Source organism: Schistocerca serialis, chromosome 3, assembly GCF_023864345.2.
Source record: "Schistocerca serialis cubense isolate TAMUIC-IGC-003099 chromosome 3, iqSchSeri2.2, whole genome shotgun sequence".
Taxonomy (NCBI): Eukaryota; Metazoa; Arthropoda; class Insecta; order Orthoptera; family Acrididae; genus Schistocerca; species Schistocerca serialis.
The window spans coordinates 439,689,712-439,716,803 of NC_064640.1; the positions used below are offsets into that span (position 1 = coordinate 439,689,712).

The 27,092-nt window shown below is 44.2% G+C and overlaps 1 protein-coding gene across 1 annotated transcript in view; it reads left to right on the forward strand.

Annotated features, from left to right (window-relative positions):
• The window catches only part of LOC126470911 (lisH domain-containing protein ARMC9-like), a 198,052-nt gene that overhangs the window by 28,909 nt on the left and 142,051 nt on the right, over window positions 1-27,092 (forward strand). Inside the window, exon 7 of the mRNA XM_050098942.1 lies at window positions 12,143-12,247. Coding sequence (XP_049954899.1) covers window positions 12,143-12,247 — 105 coding nt within the window. The remainder of the gene's footprint in view (window positions 1-12,142; window positions 12,248-27,092) is intronic.

Genomic DNA, 27,092 nt, shown 5'->3' on the forward strand with positions numbered 1-27,092 from the left:
CTTCAACTGGTAACCTATATCCAGCAGCTGGTCCATGTGGCAGAATAAAGTTCACTACAATTTCATTTAACACGTCTATAATCTCTGCAATCCACCAGTCACATTCATATACACACGCCACAACATCCCCCTTATCTGGTTGTGAATCTGAATATCATCCTGCTGTTTCTGAGGTGTTGGCCGAACGAACAAAATTTCTTATTTCTTGCTCCTTAAAGTTCGTGCAATATGAGTTTGCCCATCACTTTGAGTCCAAAAATGTGTCCTGAATTCCTTTCACAGGAGTAGTTTGTTTGGACCATTCTTCTTTTTTCTGCTTGCGGAATTCTTCTATGTCCTTTTTGGACAAAAGAATCAGGGCTGTGGATGTGTAAGATTTCACGACTCTCGTAAAATCATCAGCATTCCGAATCGCAACTGTATTTGGTCTGGAAAGATTATGTTTTGTAGCATGGTGCTTCAGCAAGCCTCCTACACCATCACAATGCCCCTTCCAATGACCAGTAGCACTGTATACCCAGTCAATTGGCAAAAGCGACTTGTTCAATTCAAACAGCTGATAATGATTTTTTTAAATGACTAGGAGCACCATTAGAAATAATGATGATCTTCTCTGCCCCTGTTTGCGGTGGAAGAATTTTGCGCATTGCTAGCAAAGCGTGTGCTGAGTCATGTCCTGTGTCATCTCTTATAATTGCAACACTTGTGGTCTTATTTTGAAAATATGTCACTCCTATAAAAACTGAAACCTGGTCATTACTTTAATGATACCATTGTACTTCTTGTGGGATAATTACAGACCAGTCCTCAGCAAAATCACAGTGAAGCACAAAGCATAGTTCTTCAGCCTGTACGCACCCTTTCACTTCTGCAATGTGCTGTTGTTGCAATTTCTTCAGATGCTGGTGTGTTACTGCTTTCACCGATCATTTACTAAGTTCATCAAAGGCAACAGTTTTCATAATTAGTTTATTTTCCTCCCATGTCACACATGTAATTTCTGCAGAGTTATCTGCTACGTCTTCCAGGCCAAGTGTCTGTAAAGAGTCCTCCCTTTCCAGGGCAGTCACCACATTCATGAAACAAACAAGTCTCTTGCTTTACGCCACAGACTACTAATGACTTCACATGCCCAACCGAGGTGTCATATGTCATGTGCTCCAGTAAGTTCTTCAAAGTTACCGCATAAAGTTCAAAATTTGCGCAGTGCACACATAAACAGACATCTCTAAGTGGGTGTGAAACTACCCACTTAGGTCGTAGTGCATAAAATTTTGATCTTCCAATATGTGAAGTTGTATAGTTGCTCTTATAAATTGCAAAAGTTTCTTTAATACTTGCCAGTCATGTACCTTTCACAACTTTTTGACCTTTAACTGTTACAGTTATAGTGTCTTTCTTGTTGGCACTCTGCCGAGAACAGTCCCTTTTATCTTCCAGATAAAATGACTGCACTATTTGAACTTGAGCTGCTTCTACAGGATGACCATGATAGGGATCTGGTCTTCCAAAGACTCCTTTTACAGACCTCACATTTCTTGATTTGTCTAACATGTACTTTGGTGCTGATGGAATGTGGTTCAGAATTGTTTTCTTTGAAAATGTCTCTGGAATAATAGTTAAACCTTGCACCTTTTTACTGTAGGACGTGCAATATTCAACAGCTGAATTGCGGAATTCTTCTATGTCCTTTTTGGACAAAAGAATCAGGGCTGTGGATGTGTAAGATTTCACGACTCTCGTAAAATCATCAGCATTCCGAATCGCAACTGTATTTGGTCTGGAAAGATTATGTTTTGTAGCATGGTGCTTCAGCAAGCCTCCTACACCATCACAATGCCCCTTCCAATGACCAGTAGCACTGTATACCCAGTCAATTGGCAAAAGCGACTTGTTCAATTCAAACAGCTGATAATGATTTTTTTAAATGACTAGGAGCACCATTAGAAATAATGATGATCTTCTCTGCCCCTGTTTGCGGTGGAAGAATTTTGCGCATTGCTAGCAAAGCGTGTGCTGAGTCATGTCCTGTGTCATCTCTTATAATTGCAACACTTGTGGTCTTATTTTGAAAATATGTCACTCCTATAAAAACTGAAACCTGGTCATTACTTTAATGATACCATTGTACTTCTTGTGGGATAATTACAGACCAGTCCTCAGCAAAATCACAGTGAAGCACAAAGCATAGTTCTTCAGCCTGTACGCACCCTTTCACTTCTGCAATGTGCTGTTGTTGCAATTTCTTCAGATGCTGGTGTGTTACTGCTTTCACCGATCATTTACTAAGTTCATCAAAGGCAACAGTTTTCATAATTAGTTTATTTTCCTCCCATGTCACACATGTAATTTCTGCAGAGTTATCTGCTACGTCTTCCAGGCCAAGTGTCTGTAAAGAGTCCTCCCTTTCCAGGGCAGTCACCACATTCATGAAACAAACAAGTCTCTTGCTTTACGCCACAGACTACTAATGACTTCACATGCCCAACCGAGGTGTCATATGTCATGTGCTCCAGTAAGTTCTTCAAAGTTACCGCATAAAGTTCAAAATTTGCGCAGTGCACACATAAACAGACATCTCTAAGTGGGTGTGAAACTACCCACTTAGGTCGTAGTGCATAAAATTTTGATCTTCCAATATGTGAAGTTGTATAGTTGCTCTTATAAATTGCAAAAGTTTCTTTAATACTTGCCAGTCATGTACCTTTCACAACTTTTTGACCTTTAACTGTTACAGTTATAGTGTCTTTCTTGTTGGCACTCTGCCGAGAACAGTCCCTTTTATCTTCCAGATAAAATGACTGCACTATTTGAACTTGAGCTGCTTCTACAGGATGACCATGATAGGGATCTGGTCTTCCAAAGACTCCTTTTACAGACCTCACATTTCTTGATTTGTCTAACATGTACTTTGGTGCTGATGGAATGTGGTTCAGAATTGTTTTCTTTGAAAATGTCTCTGGAATAATAGTTAAACCTTGCACCTTTTTACTGTAGGACGTGCAATATTCAACAGCTGAATTGATATTTGTGAAAAATTCTTGGCAAGAGGTGCAAGAATGCAATGGTTCATTTTCCTCTGAAGATGGAATTTCTACTTTGAAGTTTTGCTGTAGTGTATTCATCCATAGCTTTAGTAATTTCTCCCCAATTTCTTGATGCATAGAGTTTATGACTCAAGTTCACTGACCACAGTTTCTTAACAGGACCAGCATCTACCTCTGTAGTTGACTGATTCAGGCTATTTAATTGTTCCTCTGTTGATGCAAAATCTGCATCATCTGCACCATGGGAGGCTTCACGTTGTTCAGATACTATCATTGTTGTTGTTCTGTCAAAACATTTAGAACACAAAAGTCATCACTGGAAACATCTTAACTTTGAAACAGTGTCTTCAAATGAGAACACTTATTCCCAACCTGAACAAAATCTGTTCTTTTTTTGTTTGTCTTATACATCGCTCTTTTATGGATATGCAAATAATCGGCATACTTCGCTCTCCTGTGGCCCCAGTCAGAAGACATTTCAAACAGTCCTTTTCACAAAACACACTGCAACTGTGTCAACTGTCAAATTCCTCACGAAAATGCAGAACTCACTGGATGGTCTCAGATTTCTTACAAGCCTCTTCAGTAAAAAAGATTAACACTGAACAACTACTATACAGAAACCTGCAATGACAACCATGACAACGAAACTGACAAGAAACTACAACAAAGTGTAAGAAATATCTGCAACAATGAAACTGATAAGAAATAACTGCAACAAAGACAATAGAAATAAACATTGTAACAAAAACAAAATTGTAAGAAACAACTTCAGTGAAGACATACATTACCCTTGAAAGTTAAAAAAAAATGATTTTTTAAAATAAAACCTGTCCAGCTTAAAAGTGGAAGCTCTGTGTTACTGAGAATGTAGTACTACATGGTACTAATTAACAGAAAAAAATCTAACTTTTGAAAGGGGGGAAAAAAAATTCTCGAAATTATAAAAAAAATTCAAAAGGCGACAGTAAAAAAAACTTTGACAGATATGTCCAAACAGAGGATACTATTGTAATAACAAAGCAATTATCTTTTAAATAAAAAAACTCTAAAAAATATCTAGAACTGTTAGAGAAATAACAATTTTTCCAAAATTTGCATTTTCAAAATGGTGTTCATAGTGTCATCTTTGGAGGCCTCTCTCTCTCTCTCTCTCTCTCTCTCTCTCTCTCTCTCTCTCTCTCTCTCTCTCTTCTCTTACTCCTGAATTTTAACATATGCTAAATTCAATAACATCCGAGACTGTGAAGGTAACCCCAGTGCCTGAAGTGATATGGATTATGCCTGGTAGGATACTGGGAAAATGCAGTCACTCTACAAAGCAAGATTTTAGAAGACACTTGTGTGATCAGAACTAGAGTACTGCTCAAGTGTGTAGCATAATTACCAAATAGGACTAGCAAGGGTTACTGAACATGCACAAATAAGGGCAGCAAAAATAGTCCCAGGTTAGTTTGACTCAAAGGAGACTTACGTAAATGCTGAAAAACATCAACTTATAGATGCTTCAAGATAATGTCAACTATCCCATGAAAGCATACTCACGAAGTTTCATTAACCAGTTTGAAGGGAGGGATATAGTACAGCCTCCTGTGTATCTGCAAGGAAGTCCTGAATTCATTTACAAATGTTGTCTGTTTCTTGGTAAGTGAATATTTTGTTCTCTCTCATTCAGAGAGTCAAATGTCATCTGGCCATACTGATTTAGGTTTCTGTGATTGTTGTAAATCCACTAATATGAGTCCAGTTCTTTGAAAAGGAAGCACTGAATTTCCTACCTTATCCGTAGCCTATTGAGCATGTGCTCTGTTGCTAATGACCTCATTGACATGTAGGTTAAATATACAGAAAGCCTTTCCAACTCTGTTTGTGAACATTGCAGGGTGAGCAGCCTCCTGGAAATTACACCTAAATTTTTTCTTTGCATGTAGATCAGAAAAATTGTTTTGCGTTTCATACATGGTGAAAATTCATTCAGGATGATTTGTTGCTTGTGTAGTTTCTCAGCAGGAAAGCCATATTTCACAGAATTGTTTTTATGATAGTTTTCAATGTGTTTTTCACTCCTGTTGAGCTCACTTAGTGTTGTCATAGTTAACAACTTGTGGACTTTCAATCTTCTGTTTTTGAGACTTTTTCCTAGACCTTCTTTGGGATAGATAGTGATGGGAATAATGCCTTTTTTCATTGAAAGTAGCCACGCGGGATAGCCGCGTGGTCTGAGGCGGCTTGTCACGGTCCGCGTGGCTCCACCTGTCAGAGGTTTGAGTCCTCCCTCAGGCATGGGTGTGTGTGTTGTTCTTAGTGTAAGTTAGTTTAAGTTACGTTAAATAGTGCATAAACTTAGGGATGGATGACCTCAGCAGTTTGGTCCCATAAGACCTTACCACAAATTTCCAAATTTCATTGAAAGTAGAAAATATTCCACAGCTCATAAGTTGACTGTCAGTGAATATGTTCAGTACCCTCATGTCCGCTTGATAAAGCACCTTTGCCTTGCTGAATAGGTGACTGTTTTATACAGAAAACTGCTCTGAATGTGTGTGGACACTGTAGCCCCAGGCAGTTGCCAGTGCTACAACCATCCATACAGGCATGGACCACGGGTAGTCACATCTAAAATCTCCAGGCACACTACAATGGGACATCATATACAAAGAGCCTGATAATATAAATAGCCCAGTTTGTTTTTGACAACACTTCTCGCTATCGGCACAGCATCAGTTGGCACCGGCTGCGCTGCTGGCAGTGTTGTGATCGCAGGTGCCTCTTCCCATCCATGTGATCCTCTGCCCGCTGTACGCATGACTGTATTCTTCTGTCAGGCACGTATGAAGGGCACCATCTGACCACTCCACTGCAGTGTGCACTTGCTGTGTACGTGGCTGAGCTGGTTGAGGAGCAAACACCACTGCATCCAAATTGTCAGGCCATCATCGATTGTCTCCTCCATGTAAACTTGCTGAACTTCATCTCCGACCCATCCTCCAACTTACTACTGCCTGTCCAGGGCTCTCACCTTGCTAGACATCACTGCCAATCATCTCAGGCAATCATCCCAGTCTTCCACCTCGCTGGACATCACCACCAATTGTCCTGGGTTTCTGCCTCACTGGGCATCATCTTTGGCTGTCCTGGGATGCCGTCTTACTGGATGGCTCTCCGACTATCCAGGAATTCCCTGTAACTGGACAAATCTCCGATGGTCCAGGACTGCTGTCTCGCTGTACACACCTCTGACCTTGTAAGACTGCCATCTGATTGTATGCATTTCTGATTGTGTCCACAAATGCCATCTCCATGGATGCATCTCCGACTGTCCAGGACTCACATCTCTGTGGATGCATCTCCGACTGTCCAGGACTGACATCTCTGTAGATGCATCTCCAACTGTCCAGGATGACTGTCATGCTGGACATGTGTGTGACCATCCAGGGCTACTGCCTCGCTGGACACCATCTCCAATCATCGAGTGATTCTGCCTCTTGACTGCTGCTCATCCTCTAGTGTTCTACTGTTCTCGATTGACCGTGCGCTCACGAACCGCATCTGTATTATTATAATTCAGTTCATTTATGTAAATAAAAACTCAATTGCTCTCTGCTAACTGTACAACTCACTTACAGTGCATTGCTTGCTCCAGTTACGAACACAAAAGTGGTGATGAAGACCTTTCTCCCTTTTCTTTTTCTTTTCCCAAAATATTCCATTGTTTCTGTCATGGACTGAGCATCTTTACAATGCTGGAAGGAGATGCTGTGCCTCCAAAAGCAACAGATGAAGCCACACCAGGAGTAGATGTGTGCAGTGCTACAACAGAGAGTGACATGCATTCATTTTCACTCTTGGTATCAGTTCAGGCATCTGCAAAGATGCTCTGTCCTCTGCTGCCACCAACATCGCACATGTGTTTTGACATTTTTCTGACTGCCACTGGTGCTCCTGTTGCTGAGCACTTCTGCCACCATGCACTGCTGCTGCCGCTGGCCCCCTGCTGACGTCCAACCCGTTACTGGGTCAGCCACGTCAGCCCTCATGTAGTTGGCCCATTCAACACTGACACTGTCCCAGCCACCAGCTTTGCTGCCAGGCTAGGCACCTCTGCCACTAGACCAGCCACCTTCGCCGCCTGCAGGGCTCCCTTTGGCACTGCCGTGACTCCCTTTTCTGCAGGTGTGGCCTCCTCCTGCCACCAACGCAGTCTCCTGCTCAGGTCCAGCCTCCTGTGCTGCCAGTCTGGCCAGTTCCTTTGTGTCTCGGGGGACCGTCATTGATAGAGCATGTCTCCCATTAGCCACAGATGCCCTGCTGCTACCATTGCTTCTCTGGCAGCGGTCAGTGGTTCTGTCTGTCTCCTGTCATCCACAGAGATGCCAATTTCTCGATCATATCTCCGCCAGCCGTTGATAATAGAGCCTTGTCTTCCATCAGCCACAGTCACCCCGTCACCACAATCATATTTCCAGCAGCCATTGATGGTCGAGTCCTGTCTACCATTGGCTGCAGACACCCTGTCACTGTGGTCCACTACGTTGAGCCTGTCTCTCCTCCCTTCAGGTGCTGAGTGGCCTCAAAGCTGGCTATGCCACTTCTTCTGAAGGGAGGAGGTGTACTGTAGCCCCAGGCAGTCACTTGTGCTACAACCAACAATACAGGCAGGGACCGCAAGTCTACAATCTGTAGGCAGCAGTGCTCTGGGGTTCATATACAAACAATATAAATAGTCCGGATCATTTTCGACTGATCGTCCCACTGTCGCCATGACACTGGAGGTGCCTGCCACATGCATGTTGCCATACACAGCACTGCAATCAAGTCCATCTGTTCCCGTTGCTGAGATCATGTGCTCACTGCATGCATGCCTGTATTCTTCTGTCTAGTGGGTATTTACGGCACCACTTGGCTGCTCCACTGCAGTGTGCTTAGTGTGCTCTCACCGTGTATAAGGCTGAACTGGTCAAGAATCAGTCATCATACTTCCTCTGAGGTGCCTAACTAGGCTTCAGCCATTTCTACAGCTTGCTGCTGACTGTCCAGGGCCGTCACCACAATGGTCATCATCTATAACTGTCCAGGACTCTCGCCTCACAGGGTATCACTGGTGATCATCCACGACTCTCACCTTGCTGATCATCATCTTCAGCTCTCCAGGGCCGCCATTATGCTGAATGCATATCTGTTCGTCCACTCGCTGGACGCATATCCGTCTGCCCAGGATTGCCGTCTCGCTGGACACATATCCGTCTGCCCAGGACTGCCGTCTCGCTGGACGCATATCCGTCTGCCCAGGACTGCCGTCTCGCTGGACGCATATCCGTCTGCCCGGGACTGCCGTCTCGCTGGACGCATATCCGTCTGCCCGGGACTGCCGTCTCGCTGGACGCATATCCGTCTGCCCGGGACTGCCGTCTCGCTGGACGCATATCCGTCTGCCCGGGACTGCCGTCTCGCTGGACGCATATCCGTCTGCCCGGGACTGCCGTCTCGCTGGACGCATATCCGTCTGCCCGGGACTGCCGTCTCGCTGGACGCATATCCGTCTGCCCGGGACTGCCGTCTCGCTGGACGCATATCCGTCTGCCCGGGACTGCCGTCTCGCTGGACGCATATCCGTCTGCCCGGGACTGCCGTCTCGCTGGACGCATATCCGTCTGCCCGGGACTGCCGTCTCGCTGGACGCATATCCGTCTGCCCGGGACTGCCGTCTCGCTGGACGCATATCCGTCTGCCCGGGACTGCCGTCTCGCTGGACGCATATCCGTCTGCCCGGGACTGCCGTCTCGCTGGACGCATATCCGTCTGCCCGGGACTGCCGTCTCGCTGGACGCATATCCGTCTGCCCGGGACTGCCGTCTCGCTGGACGCATATCCGTCTGCCCGGGACTGCCGTCTCGCTGGACGCATATCCGTCTGCCCGGGACTGCCGTCTCGCTGGACGCATATCCGTCTGCCCGGGACTGCCGTCTCGCTGGACGCATATCCGTCTGCCCGGGACTGCCGTCTCGCTGGACGCATATCCGTCTGCCCGGGACTGCCGTCTCGCTGGACGCATATCCGTCTGCCCGGGACTGCCGTCTCGCTGGACGCATATCCGTCTGCCCGGGACTGCCGTCTCGCTGGACGCATATCCGTCTGCCCGGGACTGCCGTCTCGCTGGACGCATATCCGTCTGCCCGGGACTGCCGTCTCGCTGGACGCATATCCGTCTGCCCGGGACTGCCGTCTCGCTGGACGCATATCCGTCTGCCCGGGACTGCCGTCTCGCTGGACGCATATCCGTCTGCCCGGGACTGCCGTCTCGCTGGACGCATATCCGTCTGCCCGGGACTGCCGTCTCGCTGGACGCATATCCGTCTGCCCGGGACTGCCGTCTCGCTGGACGCATATCCGTCTGCCCGGGACTGCCGTCTCGCTGGACGCATATCCGTCTGCCCGGGACCGCCGTCTCGCCAGACGCCACCTCCGATCGTCCATGGCTTCCATCTTGCTGGACTGCGAATGCTACTTGTCCTCAGTCATTCTACTGCTGCTGGTATACTGTAGCCTCGTGGACTGTAATTCAGTTGGTTAGTGTGAATAAAAGTTCCGTTCTTCTCTGCTATTCTCCGATTAACATCACTTTGTGATCGATGTGTTGCAGCAGCAAGGGTTGGTGTCATTGGAATGCAGCGAGCCGTGCTTCACAAAGCGCTGCACACACCTACAAAACAGGCAACACAGAGAGCATGTGCTACTCGAGAAATAACTACTGTTGGATGGTGGCTGATCCCTACCATTTGACTCACTCAGAAGTCAATCACAAAATACTTTTAATTAGAGTATAACTATGTATCTCATTTGCAGTGCGTAGCTTCCTGTGGGCGTGAAGCCAGAAGTGGATTTCGAGACAAGACAGTGTGTCATTAATTACATATCATGATGTTCTTCCAAGGATTGTAGGCTGTGTGCTGCCTTTTTACAGACCATGTGTAACGATATACCAACGTACAAAACCAAACGTACAATAAAATATGAATCTAACAACAAAGCAAAATGAAATACTTGTCTGATCATTTAGATTTAGATTTCAATTTCCATGGTTTTCCTACACCAATTGATGTGAATGCCATGATGGTTCTTTTTGGACGACACAGCAAATTTCCTTCTTCATGTTTGTCAATTATGACAATCTACTGCATCTTACAATCTAATTATTGATGGGACGTTAAGTCCTAATCTTCCTTCTTTCATTTTGACAAAGAGAAAACAATGTCTTCCTCATAGACATTACTGTACTGAGACATACAGGCTGCAGACAATGTGGATAGGAGATAATGTTGAGAACACCAAGAGCTGCTAACATGAATCACTTTATTTTGCTACCAGTTTTGATCACAAATGATCGCTTCTGGGTAGCTGAATAATTTAGAAATGAAGTAGACATAACTATACATAAATAACCATAACAGGATTAATATAGCTCACCATATTGTTGTTTGTACTTATGGAAACCATCACTCTAGCTTCCCTATACGTAAACGATCATGCTGTTGGAAGTGACCATTCTGTATCACATTAGTTACTGTAAGGTCAAATCATCATCATCATCATCATCATTTCCAAGTGAACACACGTTATGTCATCAACTTTTGTTTCAATTCAGATGATGTTATTGTTGTAAGCCTGCTTCGTCAACAAGTTTCATTAAGCACAGCTTATTTAACAAATAAAGCACAGAAAGTAATAGTTCCTGACTCTCCTGGAAATACACAAAATGGAAACTTCTGGAGGTGAATATCCGTTGGCGAATACAGTACTCTGAAAGTTTGTTAAAAAACTCGCATGTTAGTGCTGGAAAAAGTTGTTTGTACATTTGACTGGGAAGTGGTGAAATACAAACCGTGAGCTTGATGCACTCATATACTGTTCATTATTCACTGAAAATGCTACTCACAGTTGAATGGTGAATGAAGACAATTCTGCATTAGGCAGACAGGTAAGTCAATTTTACAGCTACACTTCGGTGGTATGTACCAGCAAAAGTCCAGATCAGTCCAGGAGAAAAATCATGTAGGGCAAGGTCATTGTCAATAACTATACTGGAGAGCTTGCTGTAAACATTTGTTGGTTGTGACAAGCATGACCGGGGAAGAACATGGCAGCCCACAAATATGCCACTGGTTTTTTGCCCCATAACCTGGTACCAGTGACTATATCTTTCAATACTTTTGCACCATGCCTAATGATCTCTCTGGATGTATGCTTAATTATACTGAGTAATCTGTCAATACGTCCAGCATGATTACAAGATCCTTCCCTTTGTGAATTGGTACATAGAGCCACAACTGTTGCGGGTAGTGTCAAGGAGGATGAGATGGGTGTGGCGGAGCCTGATGCAAAGAAAGGCTGGGGTGTGACTTTCTATGCTGATGGACAGAGAAGACGATGGTGGTTCAGACTCACAGCTTGCTGCTGGTCCTGCCATGTCAGACCTATCACAGACAGGGGTCTCCTGTGTATTGTCAGGGTCCAGCTCCATGGGGGTGATGGATGTTGGCTATAGAAGGGAATGTGTGCACCAGGTGCTTGGGGTGTTGTCCTGGAACTGGACCCTACGACTGCTGTTGTTGGCACTTTGGGTGGGTAAGGTGGGCTGCCCCTGCCTGTATGGCAGACCCAGAGTTGGCGTTTACCCCACACAGCCTGTTGAGGATGCTCTGAGATGTGGTCACCAGGACCAGCTGGTGACCTTCCTGGGCAGTGATGGAGCCACATATCCAATCAGACATATGTCCTAACATGTGTGCCGAGACAGGGATGCATGTCTTAAAATGTGTGGCTGCTGCTGTTCCTCCTCCTCCTCCTCCTCCTCCTCCTACTCCTCCTGATGGGGGCTGCAACAGATTTAACAAGGAACATTGAGGGTGTGTCTGCAAATTCTGCCAGGCTTTGATTGTGGGTCGGTGTTGTCCAGTAAGAGGATAAAAGGGAAAGCAGAAGACATGAATGTTAATAGTTGTTCTGTCTGCTTTTTAAACATTCATACAAAATGTTAGGGCATGCCATTAGAGGGAGGGTAAAAGGGAGCTGTTATAATGTGTTTGATTCCATTCCAGGTGCAAAACCAGTGAAAGTCAGTGGGTACAAGCTGTGGCTTGTTATTGGTGACAAGAGCCCGTGGGGCTCCTTCAATAGAAAAAATGGTGGTCAGTCTGTTACTGGTATTCTTTGTAGTGGTCTGTTGCATTTTGAGCATGTAAGGGAAATGAGGGTATGCATCTATTAAAAACAACCACATGGTCCCATGGACTAGACCCGCAAAATCCATGTGCACCCAGTAGCACAGTTAGTTAGGCATACTCCACATTGGCAGGCTTTTGGCTGTGCTGGTGGATGCACCTGACAAACTTGGCAGAATTGAATCATGTATGCAAAATGTTTGTCAACCAGTGGCCAGTACATGAGACATCGGCCCAGAACCTCTGGAATCGCCACTCAACACTGTATGTCATATTGGCTCAATTATAGGACACCTTTGAAAAGTTGAAGTTTGTGACATCATAAAAAGAAACAACAAAGTTCTGTGGAGGCTGCCAAAGGAAGGGTCTGTGGCTAGCCAGTTCGTACGGACTAGCAAATCTGTGTCAGGTGTGTACCCATAAGTATGGCTGATGAGATGCCTGTGGAAGTAATGGGAGACTCTTCTTCTTCTTCTTCTTCTTCTTCTTCTTCTTCTTCGGCACTACAGCCCTTGATGGGCCTTGGTCTCCTCAACAATCTTCCTCTGTATCTCTCTGTTCTCAGCTTTTTTCTTCCATCTATGGACCCCCATCTTGGCAAGGTCAGCCAGCACATTGTCCATCCATCTAGCTCTTGGTCTGTCCTTCCTTTTTGTGGAACACAGTCTGGCATTCATTATTCGTTTGGGCATCCTGTCTTCTGTCATCCTCTCCACATGTTCTAACCAACATATTCTTTGAAATTCGTAAATTTCACTGTATCTTCCCCTTGTATAAGCTCCTGTGTTTCATGGTTGTATTTTACTCTCCAACCTTCTGCCTCTCTCATAGGCCCATAGATTTTTTGTAAGATTTTCCTTTCAAATGCCCTTAGGCTGTTACTGTCTGCTTCTGTCACTGTCCACGTTTCTGATCCATATGTGGCAACAGGTCGCACAAGAGAATAGTACACTCTCAATTTAGTTGTTCTTGTAATTAGAGTGTTCTTGAGTATCTTTAGGTTTGCATACTAGGCTTTGTTTCCTGCTTGTATCCTTTCTTTAATACATTTTCTCATACTATTATCATTGGTTAGAAGGACACTGAAATAATGGAAGCATATAACAGCTTTGAAGCATCAGAGATCTTCAGGTACTGTGGCATTCGTCTACCTTCAGAATTGGACATAACCATATATTTTGTCTTGCTTTCATTTACAGTAAGTCCAATTCTTGTTCCTTCTGCTTCCATTTGTCCATATATTTCTTTAAGCTATGTTACATCCCTTGCCATGATGGCAATATCATCTGCATATGTGCGTATCTGGCTAGACATCTTCATTATTTTTCCTCTCTTATCTACTTTTTGTATGATACTATGCAGTTCTAAGTTAAATAGGACTGCAGAGAAGCCATCACCTTGTTTCGCTCCATCCTCAAAGTCAAACTGCCTGTTGTTCACTTTTACTTTTGCTTATGTGTCCTTCATTGTTAGCTTGATTAACCTTCTCAGTTTATCACAGATGCCCAATTCTTTCAACCCTTAATACAGTGCTGGTCTATTAATACTATCAAAAGTTTGTTTAAAGTCAATGAACAGGAGGTAGAGATCTATATAATATTTATAAAATTTTTCCATTATTTGTCTAACAACAAACAACTGGTCAGATCCAGAATGAGATTTTCACTCTGCAGCGGAGTGTGCGCTGATATGAAACTTCCTGGCAGATTAAAACTGTGTGCCGGACCGAGACTCGAACTCGGGACCTTTGCCTTTCGCAGCCAGGTGCTCTACCAACTGAGCTACCCAAGCATGACTCACGCCCCATCCTCACAGCTTTACTTCTGCCAGTACTTCACCTCCTACCTTCCAAACTTTACAGAAGCTCTCCTGCGAACCTTCCAGAAGTAGCACTCCTGAAAGAAAGGATATTGCGGAGACATGGGTTAGCCACAGCCTGGCCGGCCTCCGTGTCGCCTGTGCACACCATCAACCATTTTTCAGCATTCGACTCCACAGATTGACCACATAAGCAAGTCAATGTTTTTGTGGACCCCATGGAGCAGGATCCTTCTTCTTATGTGCCCTGTAGTAACGTCTCTTCACCGGCTGTCTCTCGGCCGGCAGCCACTGACGTGACACCCCTACATCTCTTCCTCATCATGACTCTCCTCCAATGGAACGTTCGCGGCGTTTGGTCCCACAAAGAGGATATATAGCTGCTTTTAGCATCACAGTGTCCCCTTGTACTCTGCCTTCAGGAAACAAAATTGCGTGCTCATGACTGCTTTGAGCTTTCACATTTCTTATCAATTTGTTCTGATCTTTCTCCTGAGGTCGGCATTCCATCTGATGGTGGCATAATGGTGCTCGTTAAGGGATGACATTCATAGTCAACTCATCTTCCTGAATACCCATCTTCAAGCTGTTGCAGTTTGCCTATTCCTCTCCCACCTGACTTTTTCCCCTCTGTACCATTTATGTTCCTCCATCATTCAATGTCACCAGGGCAGACTTTCTTCAGCGTATTGGGCCTCTACATCCCAGTTTTTGCTACTCGGTGAGTTTAATGAGCATCATTCCCTTTGGGGTTCTGCCAGGACGTGTCAGAGAGGTGCCCTCTTGGCTGATCTTCTTAACCAACTTAACCTTTTCTGCCTTAACACTGAAGCACCCACTTTCTACATCTACATCTACATCTACATTTATACTCCGCAAGCCACCCAACGGTGTGTGGCGGAGGGCACTTCACGTGCCACTGTCATTACCTCCCTTTCCTGTTCCAGTCGCGTATGGATCGCAGGAAGAACTACTGTCTGAAAGCCTCCGTGCGTGCTCTAATCTCCCTAATTTTACATTCGTGATCTCCTCGGGAGGTATAAGTAGGGGGAAGCAATATATTCGATACCTCATCCAGAAACGCACCCTCTCGAAACCTGGCGAGCAAGCTACACCGCGATGCAGAGCGCCCCTCTTGCAGAGTCTGCCACTTGAGTTTGTTAAACATCTCCGTAATGCTATCACAGTTACCAAATAACCCTGTGACGAAACACGCTGCTCTTCTTTGGATCTTCTCTATCTCCTCCGTCAACCCGATCTGGTACGGATCCCACACTGATGAGCAATCAAGTGTAGGTCGAACGAGTGTTTTGTAAGCCACCTCCTTTGTTGATGGACTACATTTTCTAAGGACTCTCCCAATGAATCTCAACCTGGTACCCGCCTTACCAACAATTAATTTTATATGATCATTCCACTTCAAATCGTTCCGCATGCATACTCCCAGATATTTTACAGAAGTAACTGCTACCAGTGTTTGTTCCGCTATCATATAATCATACAATAAAGGATCCTTCTTTCTATGTATTCGCAATACATTACATTTGTCTATGTTAAGGGTCAGTTGCCACTCCCTGCACCAAGTGCCTATCCGCTGCAGATCTTCCTGCATTTCGCTAAAATTTTCTAATGCTGCAACTTCTCTGTATACTACAGCATCATCCACGAAAAGCCACATGGGAATTCCGACACTATCTACTAGGTCATTTATATATATTGTGAAAAGCAACGGTCCCATAACACTCCCCTGTGGCACGCCAGAGGTTACTTTAATGTCTGTAGACATCTCTCCATTGATAACAACATGCTGTGTTCTGTTTGCTAAAAACTCTTCAATCCAGCCACACAGCTGCAGTTGACGATAACCCTAATGTCAGTGTCAGAGAAGTTGCTGCTGTACAAGGTAACGTTGACCACGTCACTGTATGGAGAGTGCTACGGGAGAACCAGTTGTTTCCATGCCATGTACAGCGTGTGCAGGCACTATCAGCAGCTGGTTGGCCTCCACGGTTACACTTCTGCGAATGGTTCATCCAACAATGTGTCAATCCTCATTTCCGTGCAAATGTAAGTATTCCATAGGCTCTTACTTTGTTTATCAGGCGACAGTGCGGAACTGTATCGAATGCCTCCCGGAAGTCAAGAAAAATAGCATCTACCTGGGAGCCTGTATCTAATATTTTCTGAGTCTCATGACCCCTTGCTCACCTATTCCCATTTGGATCTGTCCTCCTGCACTGCCCAGCTTGCCCATTGTCTTGAGTGGTCTGTTATTTCTGAAACTATGGACAGTGTCTTGAAAGGAGGACATAAGATGAACATCAACAGAAGCAAAACGAGGATAATGGAATGTAGTCGAGTTAACTTGGGTGATGCTGATGGAATTAGATTAGGAAATGAGACGCTTAAAGTAGTAAATGAGTTTTGCTATTTGGGGAGCAAAATAACTGATGATGGTCGAAGTAGAGAGGATATAAAATGTAGACTGGCAGCAGCAAGGGAAACGTTTCTGAAGAAGAGAAATTTGTTAACATTGAGTATGTGAAGTCATTGCTATTTTTCTTGAGCATGTGAAGTGTCAGGAAGTCGTTTCTGAAAGTATTTGTATGGAGTGTAGCCATGTATGGAAGTGAAACATGGATGATAAGTAGTTCGGACAAGAAGAGAATAGAAGCTTTCGAAATGTGGTGCTACAGAAGAATGCTGAAGATTAGATGGGTAGATCACATAACTAATGAGGAGGTATTGAATAGAATTGGGGAGAAGAAGAGTTTTTGGCTCAACTTGACTAGAAGAAGGGATCGGTTGGTAGGACATGTTCTGAGGCATCAAGGGATCACCCATGTACTATTGGAGGGCATCATGGAGGGTAAAAATCGTAAAGGGAGACCAAGAGCTGAACACACTAAACATATTCAGAAGGATGTAGGCTGCAGTACATACTGGGAGATGGAGAAACTTGCACAGGATAGAGTAGCATGGAGAGCTGCATCAAACCAGTCTCAGGACTGAAGACCACAGCAACAACAACTCAAGTTACCATTTTCCGTCTGCTGTCTGTTTACTGACACCTACCCCATCCATGTGCACACCCAAATGGCAGCTTACTAAGGCTGATTGGTAGCTCTACTCCTCCCTGGCGACCTTTGAGGAACAAAATTTTCCCAGTTGTTATGACCAGGTGGAATACCTCACACAGCTGACCGCGGTGGCCGAGTGGTTCTAGGTGCTTCAGTCCGGAACCGTGCAACTGCTACGGTCGCAGGTTCGAATCCTGCCTCGGGCATGGATGTGTGTGATGTCGTTAGGTTAGTTAGGTTTAAGTAGTTCTAAGTTATAGGGGACTGAAACCTCAGATGTTAAGTGCCATAGTGCTCAGAGCCATTTGAACCAATACCTCACACATGTTATCCTTACTGATGCAGAACGTTCCATTCCTCGCACTTCCTCGTTACCCTGCCTTTCTCCATCCTGGGGCATGGCGTGACACAATTTGTGCATAGAGATGTGCTCTCTGCATTTTTAACTGCCATCCTATGATGGCAAACGTTATTCATTATTAACAGATGCATGCAAAGTGTCGTTGCATTCTTTGGCATAGCAAAAGATCTAGCATGATTTCATTCATTAGCTCTTTCAACAGTTCCACCCTGTCCTCTGTTGTGTGGGCCAACCTCTGACCGCAATCTCGAACCAAAATCCATTCCCCAATTTCTGGCATGACAGTACCAGATGATGTCATTGTGGACACTATGGCTATATCCAACACCTTGGGCTGCCATTTTGCGGAAGTTTCGAGCTCTTTCCATCACGCTGCCTTCCTCCGTCAGAAACGAGTGGAGGAGGCTTGGGCGATATCCTTCTCTTCTCCGAATCATGACTACTACAATGCCGCCTTTACTATGAGCATGCTCTCAGTTCATCCTGATTCTCTGCCCCAGGACCAGACGCCATTTACATTTAGATGTTGCAGCACTTTCTGCTTAACATGTACAACCGCATCTGAGCAATGGGCACATTTCCTGGAAGCTGGCATGAAGTCACTGTCCTACCCATACCTAAGCCCGGTAAGGACAAAAACGTTCCTTCTAGTCACCACCCCCATCTCTCTTATGAGCTGTGTTTGCAAAGTGATGAAATGTATGATTCATGCACAGCTGGTATGGTGGCTTGAGTCTCGCAATTTACTGACAAATGGACAGTGTGGATGTTGAGCATGGCATTTTGCAGTTGACCATCTCATTACTTCGTCCACCCATGTCATGAATGGTTTTCAGTGGAAACCCCAGACTGTGGCCGTGTTTTTAGATTTGGAGAAGTCCTATGACACCTGCTGGAGAACTGGTATCCTCTGTACTCTTTACACATGGGGCTTCCATGACCGCCTACCCTGTTTCCTTCAGGCATTTTTAAAAGAGCCGAGTTTTCAAGGTGCTTGTAGGTTCTGCCTTGTCAACTTTATGCAGGAAAACGGTGTGCCTCATGGTTCCGTCCTGAGCGTCGTCCTCTTTGCTATTACCATTGTCCCTATAATGGGCTCTCTCCCACCGGGCATCTCTGGCTTCCTTTTTGTTGATGATTTTAACATCTATTGCAGTTCTCCACAAACCTGTCTCACCAAACGGCATCTTCAGCGATGTCTTGATTGTCTTTACTCCTGGAGTATTGTCAATGGCTTTCGTTTTTCCTCTGATAAAACTGTCTGTGTGAATTTCTGGAGATGCAATTGGTTTCTCCCACCATCTTTACATCTTGGGCCTGTTGCCCTTATGTTCATTGAAACTACAAAATTCGTGGGGCTCATGCTTGATAGGAAACACTCTTGGTCCTCCCATGTGTCTTGCCTGGTAGCCCACTGTACTTGGTTCCTCAATGTCCTACATGTTGTATGTTTTTGGATAGGGTCCGCCTTTAGCAAAACACAGTTTTGTTTTTTAACCCAAACATGTTTCACTGCAGTTGCAGCATATTCAGTGGCCTTTTATTTTTCATCTGTTGAAGATAAAGTGGGTTCTTTGCTGTTTGTATACGTGTGTGTGTGTGTGTGTGTGTGTGTGTGTGTGTGTGTGTGTGTGTGTGTGTGTGTGGGGGGGGGGGGGGGGGGGGGAGAGAGAGAGAGAGAGAGAGAGAGAGAGAGAGAGAGAGAGAGAGAGAGAGAGCTGTATTGGTTAGTCTTGTCTAATAATTCCTTGAGGGCAGACAAGACCAACCAATAGAGCTCTCTGCCCCCCTCCCCCACCATCCGAGCCCCCCCCCCCCCCACACGCTCACACACACACACACACACAAAAAAAAAAACCTTTCACACACACACACACACACACACACACACACACACACACACACACACACAAAATCCACAGACAACTCTGAAAGATTCAGAACATTTATCTCTATACTAACTGGATGGTGAACTTCGGCTGTCACAGCATGCCGTCATCTGTTAGCGCCGCCATATTGCAGTTAGGCAAGAAACCAGTGATCTCTATACAAACATTTGAAACAATTTTTCTGAGTGCTCCACCACAGAGTATACAGCATTACTTGTTTCAATAAGCTCGCCTCGGCTTACAAATTTTGTGAATGAGCTTTTTTCTGCAGTACTAAGAAGTGCATATGTTGCGTCATTACAAACAACGGGTGGCCTAAGAATGTAGAGTCAGTCTTTACATGTAACTTGTTTTGAAATTGTGAGGGCAACATACCCTGCAATGTAGTACAAAATGTTCTGCTTGTATGTGGAAAACAGAGTACCCTCTTCAATAAGTGGGCACCATTTTTCTACTTCGTCTACAATAATACAAGAATCACCTACAAGAGGACACTTTTGTGATCGGAGAGAGAGAGAGAGAGAGAGAGAGAGAGAGAGAGAGAGAGAGTGAGAGTGAATGAATGAATGAATGTTACAGTACGTTTTAGGATTTTTTTCTTCTGTGTGTGTGGGGGGGGGGAGGGGGGAGGGGGTGAGAGCTGTATTGGTTGGTCTTGTCTAATAATTCTCTGAGGGCAGACAAGACCAACCAAGAGAGCTCTCTGCCGCCCCCCCCCCCCCCCCCCCCCCCACACACACACACAAAATCGCCAGGAACACCTTCAACTTTTCCACTGTCAGTCATCTTGTTTTTACACTTTCAATTGTTCCCTGCCAGCCATGTTTGTTTTGTTTGTTTTTACAGCTGGTAAAGCAGTGAAACAGTAAAAGTGACAGTGACAGTGGCAACTCTATATATAGAGTTTGATAGTGATGAAGATGATTAAAAGAAACATGTAAGTTCAACATTATGTAAATAGACACACAAATAGAATTAAATAATTTCAGGCATAGAAATAACAAGTTCTCAAATCGTAATTTTGTCTTAAACAGTTTATCTACTTTAAGGTATAAGTGGTTGCAGATGACAAACTGTGCAACAAAACAGTCACTGTAGAAGCACAACACAACAGAAAAACCACACCATGTGGTAAAAAGCTATGAATTCGTAATTTATGTGTTTTTTACCAAATATCTGTAATTACAATTTAAAAACTAATAGCTACATGTATACAAACAGCAAAGAACACTCTTTATCTTTAACAGATGAAAAATAAAATCCCTCTGAAGATGCTGCAACTGCAGTGAAACATGTTTGGGTTAAAAAACAAAATTGTGTTTTGCTAAAGGCGGACCCTATCCAAAAACATACGCACTGTTAAAGCAAAACACGGAAGAAAAGAGCTTCAACCCCAAGACGATTAGTCCTACATGTCCTTTGCGATAGTACCTTTGTATACACTGATGGCTCTTGGACTGACCGTGGGGTTCGGTGTGCCTTCATCATTGGCACCCGTGTCTTTTGTTATTGGCTTCCAACACACTGCTCAGTATTTACAGCCGAGCTCTTCACCCTGTATCAGGCCATGGAGTACATCTGGCGACACAGCCTTTTCAATTGTGTCCTCTGCTCAGACTCACTCAGATCCCTTCATAGTCTATGTCCACTGTACACCGCCCATCCCTTAGTGCAGCGGGTCCAGGGAAACCATCACTTGCCCACACTTGGTGGAGCCAGTGTGATGTTTCTTTGGATTCCGGGTCATGTCAGTCTGCCAGGAAACGAGGCTGCTGATGCTGCTGCCAAGGCTGCATACCTCAGCTCGTGAGTTCCTAAATTTCCACCGATGATCTCTGTGTTGCTGTCTGTCAGGAGATGCAGTCCCTTTGGCATCACCAATTGTCTTCCCTACACGGGAATAAGCTCCTTCTTATGAAGCCTCTGCCATCAGCTTGGACTAACTCTCAGCCTTGCCAATGGGAGGGGGTCATTTTAACTAGGCTGCATATTGGGCACTGCTTTTTTAGGCATCATCATTTGATGAGTGGTGCTACCCCACTGCTTTGTACACATTGCGCCCAAGTTTTAACTGTCCATCACTTCCTGATGGAATGCCCATTTCTTAACCTGTTATGTTCCTGCTTGGGTTTGCCATCTGAGTTATCAGCTGTTTTAGGAAATGACGCGCAGGCTGTTGACCGCATTTTATTGTTTGTCCATCAAAACAATATGGTGAAAATCATGTAATTATTAGCTTTGGACCTCAGTTTCTGTATGGTGTCTTTTTTAGCCCTTTTTCCATGTACCTGTTTTTAGCTGTCTTCTATTACGTCAGTTGGGCCCAACATGCCGCTCTGTCTTTGTGTTCTGTAGTTTGGAATTAGGAGCATATGACCCCAGCTGTGTTTTGGTCCCGAAAGCAAAAGAAAACCAAACAAAACATCTGCTATAAGTTACTACTCACTCTTTTAATATTGTGTGGACAAAAAAAAAAAAAATGAAGTCATTACCAGGCATGGAGAAAACAAGGAAGCATATTGGAGACATAAATAACCCACTTCTGGATGTGGAACGTTATTTTGAATTGCTTGGACCATGTGTTGTGTATGATACTCAAAGGTTGTATACACATCTAGGTGAAAAATATTTTTCATTGTGGTTCTTGGAACTACAAACAAAGGAAGGATTGTAGTTACTTACTTATGAATTAATTTCCGAATTGCCTGGTGTAGTACCGGAATTCCTTGGTGAGCATAAATCCACAGCTTAGCTAATAATGCTTTTTAATTTGGGGACTCCAGTCGGAGATATGTAAGCAGATTAACAATCAAGACTGAGCCCCTGTAACAAAAAAGAATAAAATGGAAATACTATGAACTGTTGCTGACAGTGTAAGATGACATGGTGCTACACTTGACTCTGTGATGTCATTTATATGCATTGGTGCACTCAACTGCTGACTGCACAGCTGGCTCCAACAAACATCTGCTGTATGTCCCTAGTAAAAACACTGTTGACAGACAATATAGACAACTACAACTACCATGCAAAGAAAAATAATCAGAACAACTGAGCAGTCTGTGAAAACTGTGCCAAGACTGGATGGAATAAATGTTATTGCGTTGGGTCTGATTTCTGTCCAGTTGGGTGAGAGCTGCTCCACTGCTGCCTTGACAGCATAACATTTTTGCAGTTTCACCATCAGACGGTCTAGGTCGTACTGCATTCGCTGACTGAGGTGGCGGTTTTGATGTCTCATAGTCTGCAGAAATGGAAGCCGGAGCTGCTGGAATTGTGAAAACCCAGCAATATGCAAACTTAAGCTAAAAAAGGGTCTGACTGTCTTCATGCTTCAGCATGTACTTCACTGTCCTGTACTATTCTAACCAAAATTCCACATATTAATGTCTCTGCTTGTGATTGTCCACAAGAATATGTAAACTTGCATTTCCTGGTCAGGCCTTGCAGGTCAGCAATCCGTGATGTGTAACTGCCTAATGTTGAAGGAACTCTAAAAAAGTGGCCACCACTTGAATTTTCATAGAAAAATGTTCACTTAAAAGCAAATGATTAGTGGTGATCAGCATCAGTGATGGGTCAGATAAAGGGGTGAGTTCTTGTGAAAGGTAATAGTGAGGGTCAGGACACTTAATGTCACTTGCCCGTAACCGAAATTCTAAAATTTTTTATACACTACAAAGTCCTCTTGAGCTTAATTGAATTTCTGGAAAGCTGGGATTGCTGGAGGCAATTGTAGACATGCCAGATTGTCAGTTTCTATATGGGCTCATGCTGCTGCTCAAGCTGTCATTTATAAAGTCTGAGAAACGTTTTGTCCATCATGGTTGGAACACTGGGAAAAATGGCCTGACAAGTCCTATTCCAGAATAGGGAGCTTGCAGTTCCTCATTGTCACTCTTGTAAGTCTGCTTCTTCAACAACACAAATCATGTACAAATAAATTACAGAAACTAATAGTTTCTGACTCTTTTGGAAATACACAAATGTTAACTGCTGCAAGTGGATACCTCTTGATCAGTACAGTAATCTCTAAGTTTGTTCAAAGAACAGATACAGTAGTGCAGGAGAACACTACCTGTAGGCTCGACTGGGAAGCATTGAAATATGAATCATGCTCTCAGTGCACCCATATGCTGTCAGTTCGTTCACTGAAAGCATTAAAGATGGATGGACAGTGAGCAAAGACAATACTGCATTATGCAGACAGACAAGTCTTGCTTTATACTGAAATGTTGACAGTAGGTAACAGTGAAGTTCAAATCACAACCCAGGAGAAAATAAAGTAGCACAGGATCATTGTCAATAGGTCCAATGGAGAACCCCACTGTAAGCATCAGCTGGTTGAAAAATGTGCGACTGTGGTGGTCCGTGGTAGCCGTTAAATCTGCCGTGGGTGTTTTTTCACATGACCTGTCGCTGCGCCTAGTGACCTCTCCAGACATGTGCATAATTGTATCAATTCATCCTCTGATATGTTTGATGGGGCTATAAGTGTCTATGCATGGGGATACGAAGGTGTTTTCTGGGAGCATAGCCAGTAAGCTGATGAAAAGTATTTTGTTTATAATGGTTATTAACTGCTCGATTTGTTCTGGTTGCAAATGTAGAAGACACTAGTGCCAAACGAGTGTATCATAATACGAAGAACTTTACGGAAAAGCAGTTGTAACTGCAGTTCTTTGCCATTATGATTATACTAATAAATATGTACAGTGAGTTATGCCTAATTATCACGCAGTACTACTTCTCCTTGTTATCAGCTTTCTCCAATCTTTCCCAATTCTTCTCAGTACCTCCTCATTCCTAACTATCAGTCCAGCTGATCTTCTCCATTCTGTGCCCTATCCACATTTCACAAGCTTCAGACAGACTGAGGTGGCGCAGTGGTTAGCACACTGGACCTGCATTCGGGAGGATGATGGTTCAAGCCTGTGTCCAACCATCCTGATTTAGGTTTCCAAGTCATTTAAGACAAGTGCCAGGATGGTTCCTTTTGCAAGGACATGGCCGACTTCCTTCCACATGCTTCCCAAATCTGATGGGACCGATGACCTCGCTGTTTGGTCCCCTCCCCAAATCAACCAACCAACCAACCACAAGCTTCAATTCTCCTCTCATCCCGCTGTCACAATGTCCATGTTTCTGTTCCACACAAGGCCACACTCCATATCACGCATTTCACTAGTAACTTCCTTAATTCTGCATTCACACCACTAGCCAAGAGCTTTTTCTGCTTTTGAAATTCCTATCTCACCAGTTCCATTCTGGCTTTGATGTCCCATTCACAATACAGGTTTTCCCTAGTGCAGTTTCCTTAATACTTGAATGTACCACCTGTTATATGCTTTCTGGCCCTAACTTATACTTCACTCTTCTTTTCTTTAAACCTATAACCAAACCTTTCGTTTTATTTTTGTTTATTTTCATGCTGTACACTATACAGTCTTCTTTTAGGACATTTAGCATTTCAATCAGTCTCTCTTCATTTTCTGCAAAAATCACGTCACTGCACATCTTATGTATTCTGTTTTCGTTCACCTAGCCTGATGGCTCTTTTCCCATGCAAACAACTTTTCACTATTTCCTCCAAATAAATGTTAAATGGGATCAGTGAGAGAGAAGAAAGAATACTAAGGTAAGTGGATAGTAGGTAATTTTATCCTGGGGAAGAGAAGGAAGGGGAGAAGAATATACCAGATGATGTGTGATGCCAGTAAACTGCAAGGAGGTTACCACAGAATGAAGAGAAAAGCAGAGGACAGAGAACCATGGAGGGCTATGATGTCTAAACTTACCACAAGGCATATAACCAAATACGTTTGTAATCTGTGACTTAATATCTATACATTTCAGTGCATCTGTCATCACACAGCCATTGGTAAAATATTAAGGCGCTTTGTTTACATTCAGGGAAATCTCGGTTTTTGCAATGGTAGCTCGATATACAGCGTGTTACAAAAAGGTACGGCCACACTTTCAGGAAACATTCCTCACACACAAATAAAGAAAAGATGTTATGTGGACATGTGTCCGGAAACACTTAATTTCCATGTTAGAGCTCATTTTAGTTTCGTCAGTATGTACTGTACTTCCTCGATTCACCGCCAGTTGACCCAATTGAAGGAAGGTAATGTTGACTTCGGTGCTTGTGTTGACATGCGACTCATTGCTCTACACTACTAGCATCAAGCACATCAGTACGTAGCATCGACAGGTTAGTGTTCATCACAAACGTGGTTTTGCAGCCAGTGCAATGTTTACAAATGCAGAGTTGGCAGATGCACATTTGATGTATGGATTAGCACGGGGCAATAGCCGTGGCACGGTACGTTTGTATCGAGACAGATTTCCAGAATGAAGGTGTCCCGACAGGAAGACGTTTGAAGCAATTGATCGGCGTCTTAGGGAGCACGGAACATTCCAGCCTATGACTCGCGACTGGGGAAGACCTAGAATGACGAGGACACCTGCAATGGACGAGGCAATTCTTCGTGCAGTTGACGATAACCCTAATGTCAGCGTCAGAGAAGTTGCTGCTGTACAAGGTAACGTTGACCACGTCACTTTATGGAGAGTGCTACGGGAGAACCAGTTGTTTCCATGCCATGTACAGCGTGTGCAGGCACTATCAGCAGCTGATTGGCCTCCACGGTTACACTTCTGCGAATGGTTCATCCAACAATGTGTCAATCCTCATTTCAGTGCGAATGTTCTCTTTACGGATGAGGCTTCATTCCAACGTGATCAAATTGTAAATTTTCACAATCAACATGTGTGGGCTGACGAGAATCGGCACGCAATTGTGCAATCACGTCATCAACACAGATTTTTTGTGAACGTTTGGGCAGGCATTGTTGGTGATGTCTTGATTGGGCCCCATGTTCTTCCACCTATGCTCAATGGAGCACGTTATCATGATTTCATACGGGATACTCCACCTGTGCTGCTAGAACATGTGCCTTTACAAGTATGACACAACATGTGGTTCATGCACGATGGAGCTCCTGCACATTTCAGTAGAAATGTTCGTACGCTTCTCAACAACAGATTCGGTGACCGATGGATTGGTAGAGGTGGACCAATTCCATGGCCTCCACGCTCTCCTGACCTCAACCCTCTTGACTTTCATTTATGGGGGCATTTGAAAGCTCTTGTCTGCGCAACCCTGGTACCAAATGTAGAGACTCTTTGTGCTTGTGTTGTGGATGGCTGTGATACAATACACCATTCTCCAGGGCTGCATCAGCGCATCAGGGATTCCATGCGACGGAGGGTGGATGCATGTATCCTCGCTAACGGAGGACATTTTGAACATTTCCTGTAACAAAGTGTTTGAAGTCACGCTGGTACGTTCTGTTGCTGTGTGTTTCCATTCCATGATTAATGTGATTTGAAGAGAAGTAATAAAATGAGCTCTAACATGGAAAGTTAGCATTTCCAGACACATGTCCACATAACATATTTTCTTTCTTTGTGTGTGAGGAATGTTTCCTGAAAGCTTGGCCATACCTTTTTGTAACACCCTGTATTCATTCTCCCATCCTTGACCAAATAAGCTAGTAGTTCATTCATTATCTCATCCCCATTGGCAGTTGACTTCAACAAAAGAAAAGAAAAATATAGTATTTGCATAATGCTATCTGTCAGCAGATAATATAGTAACCCTTAGTGATTTT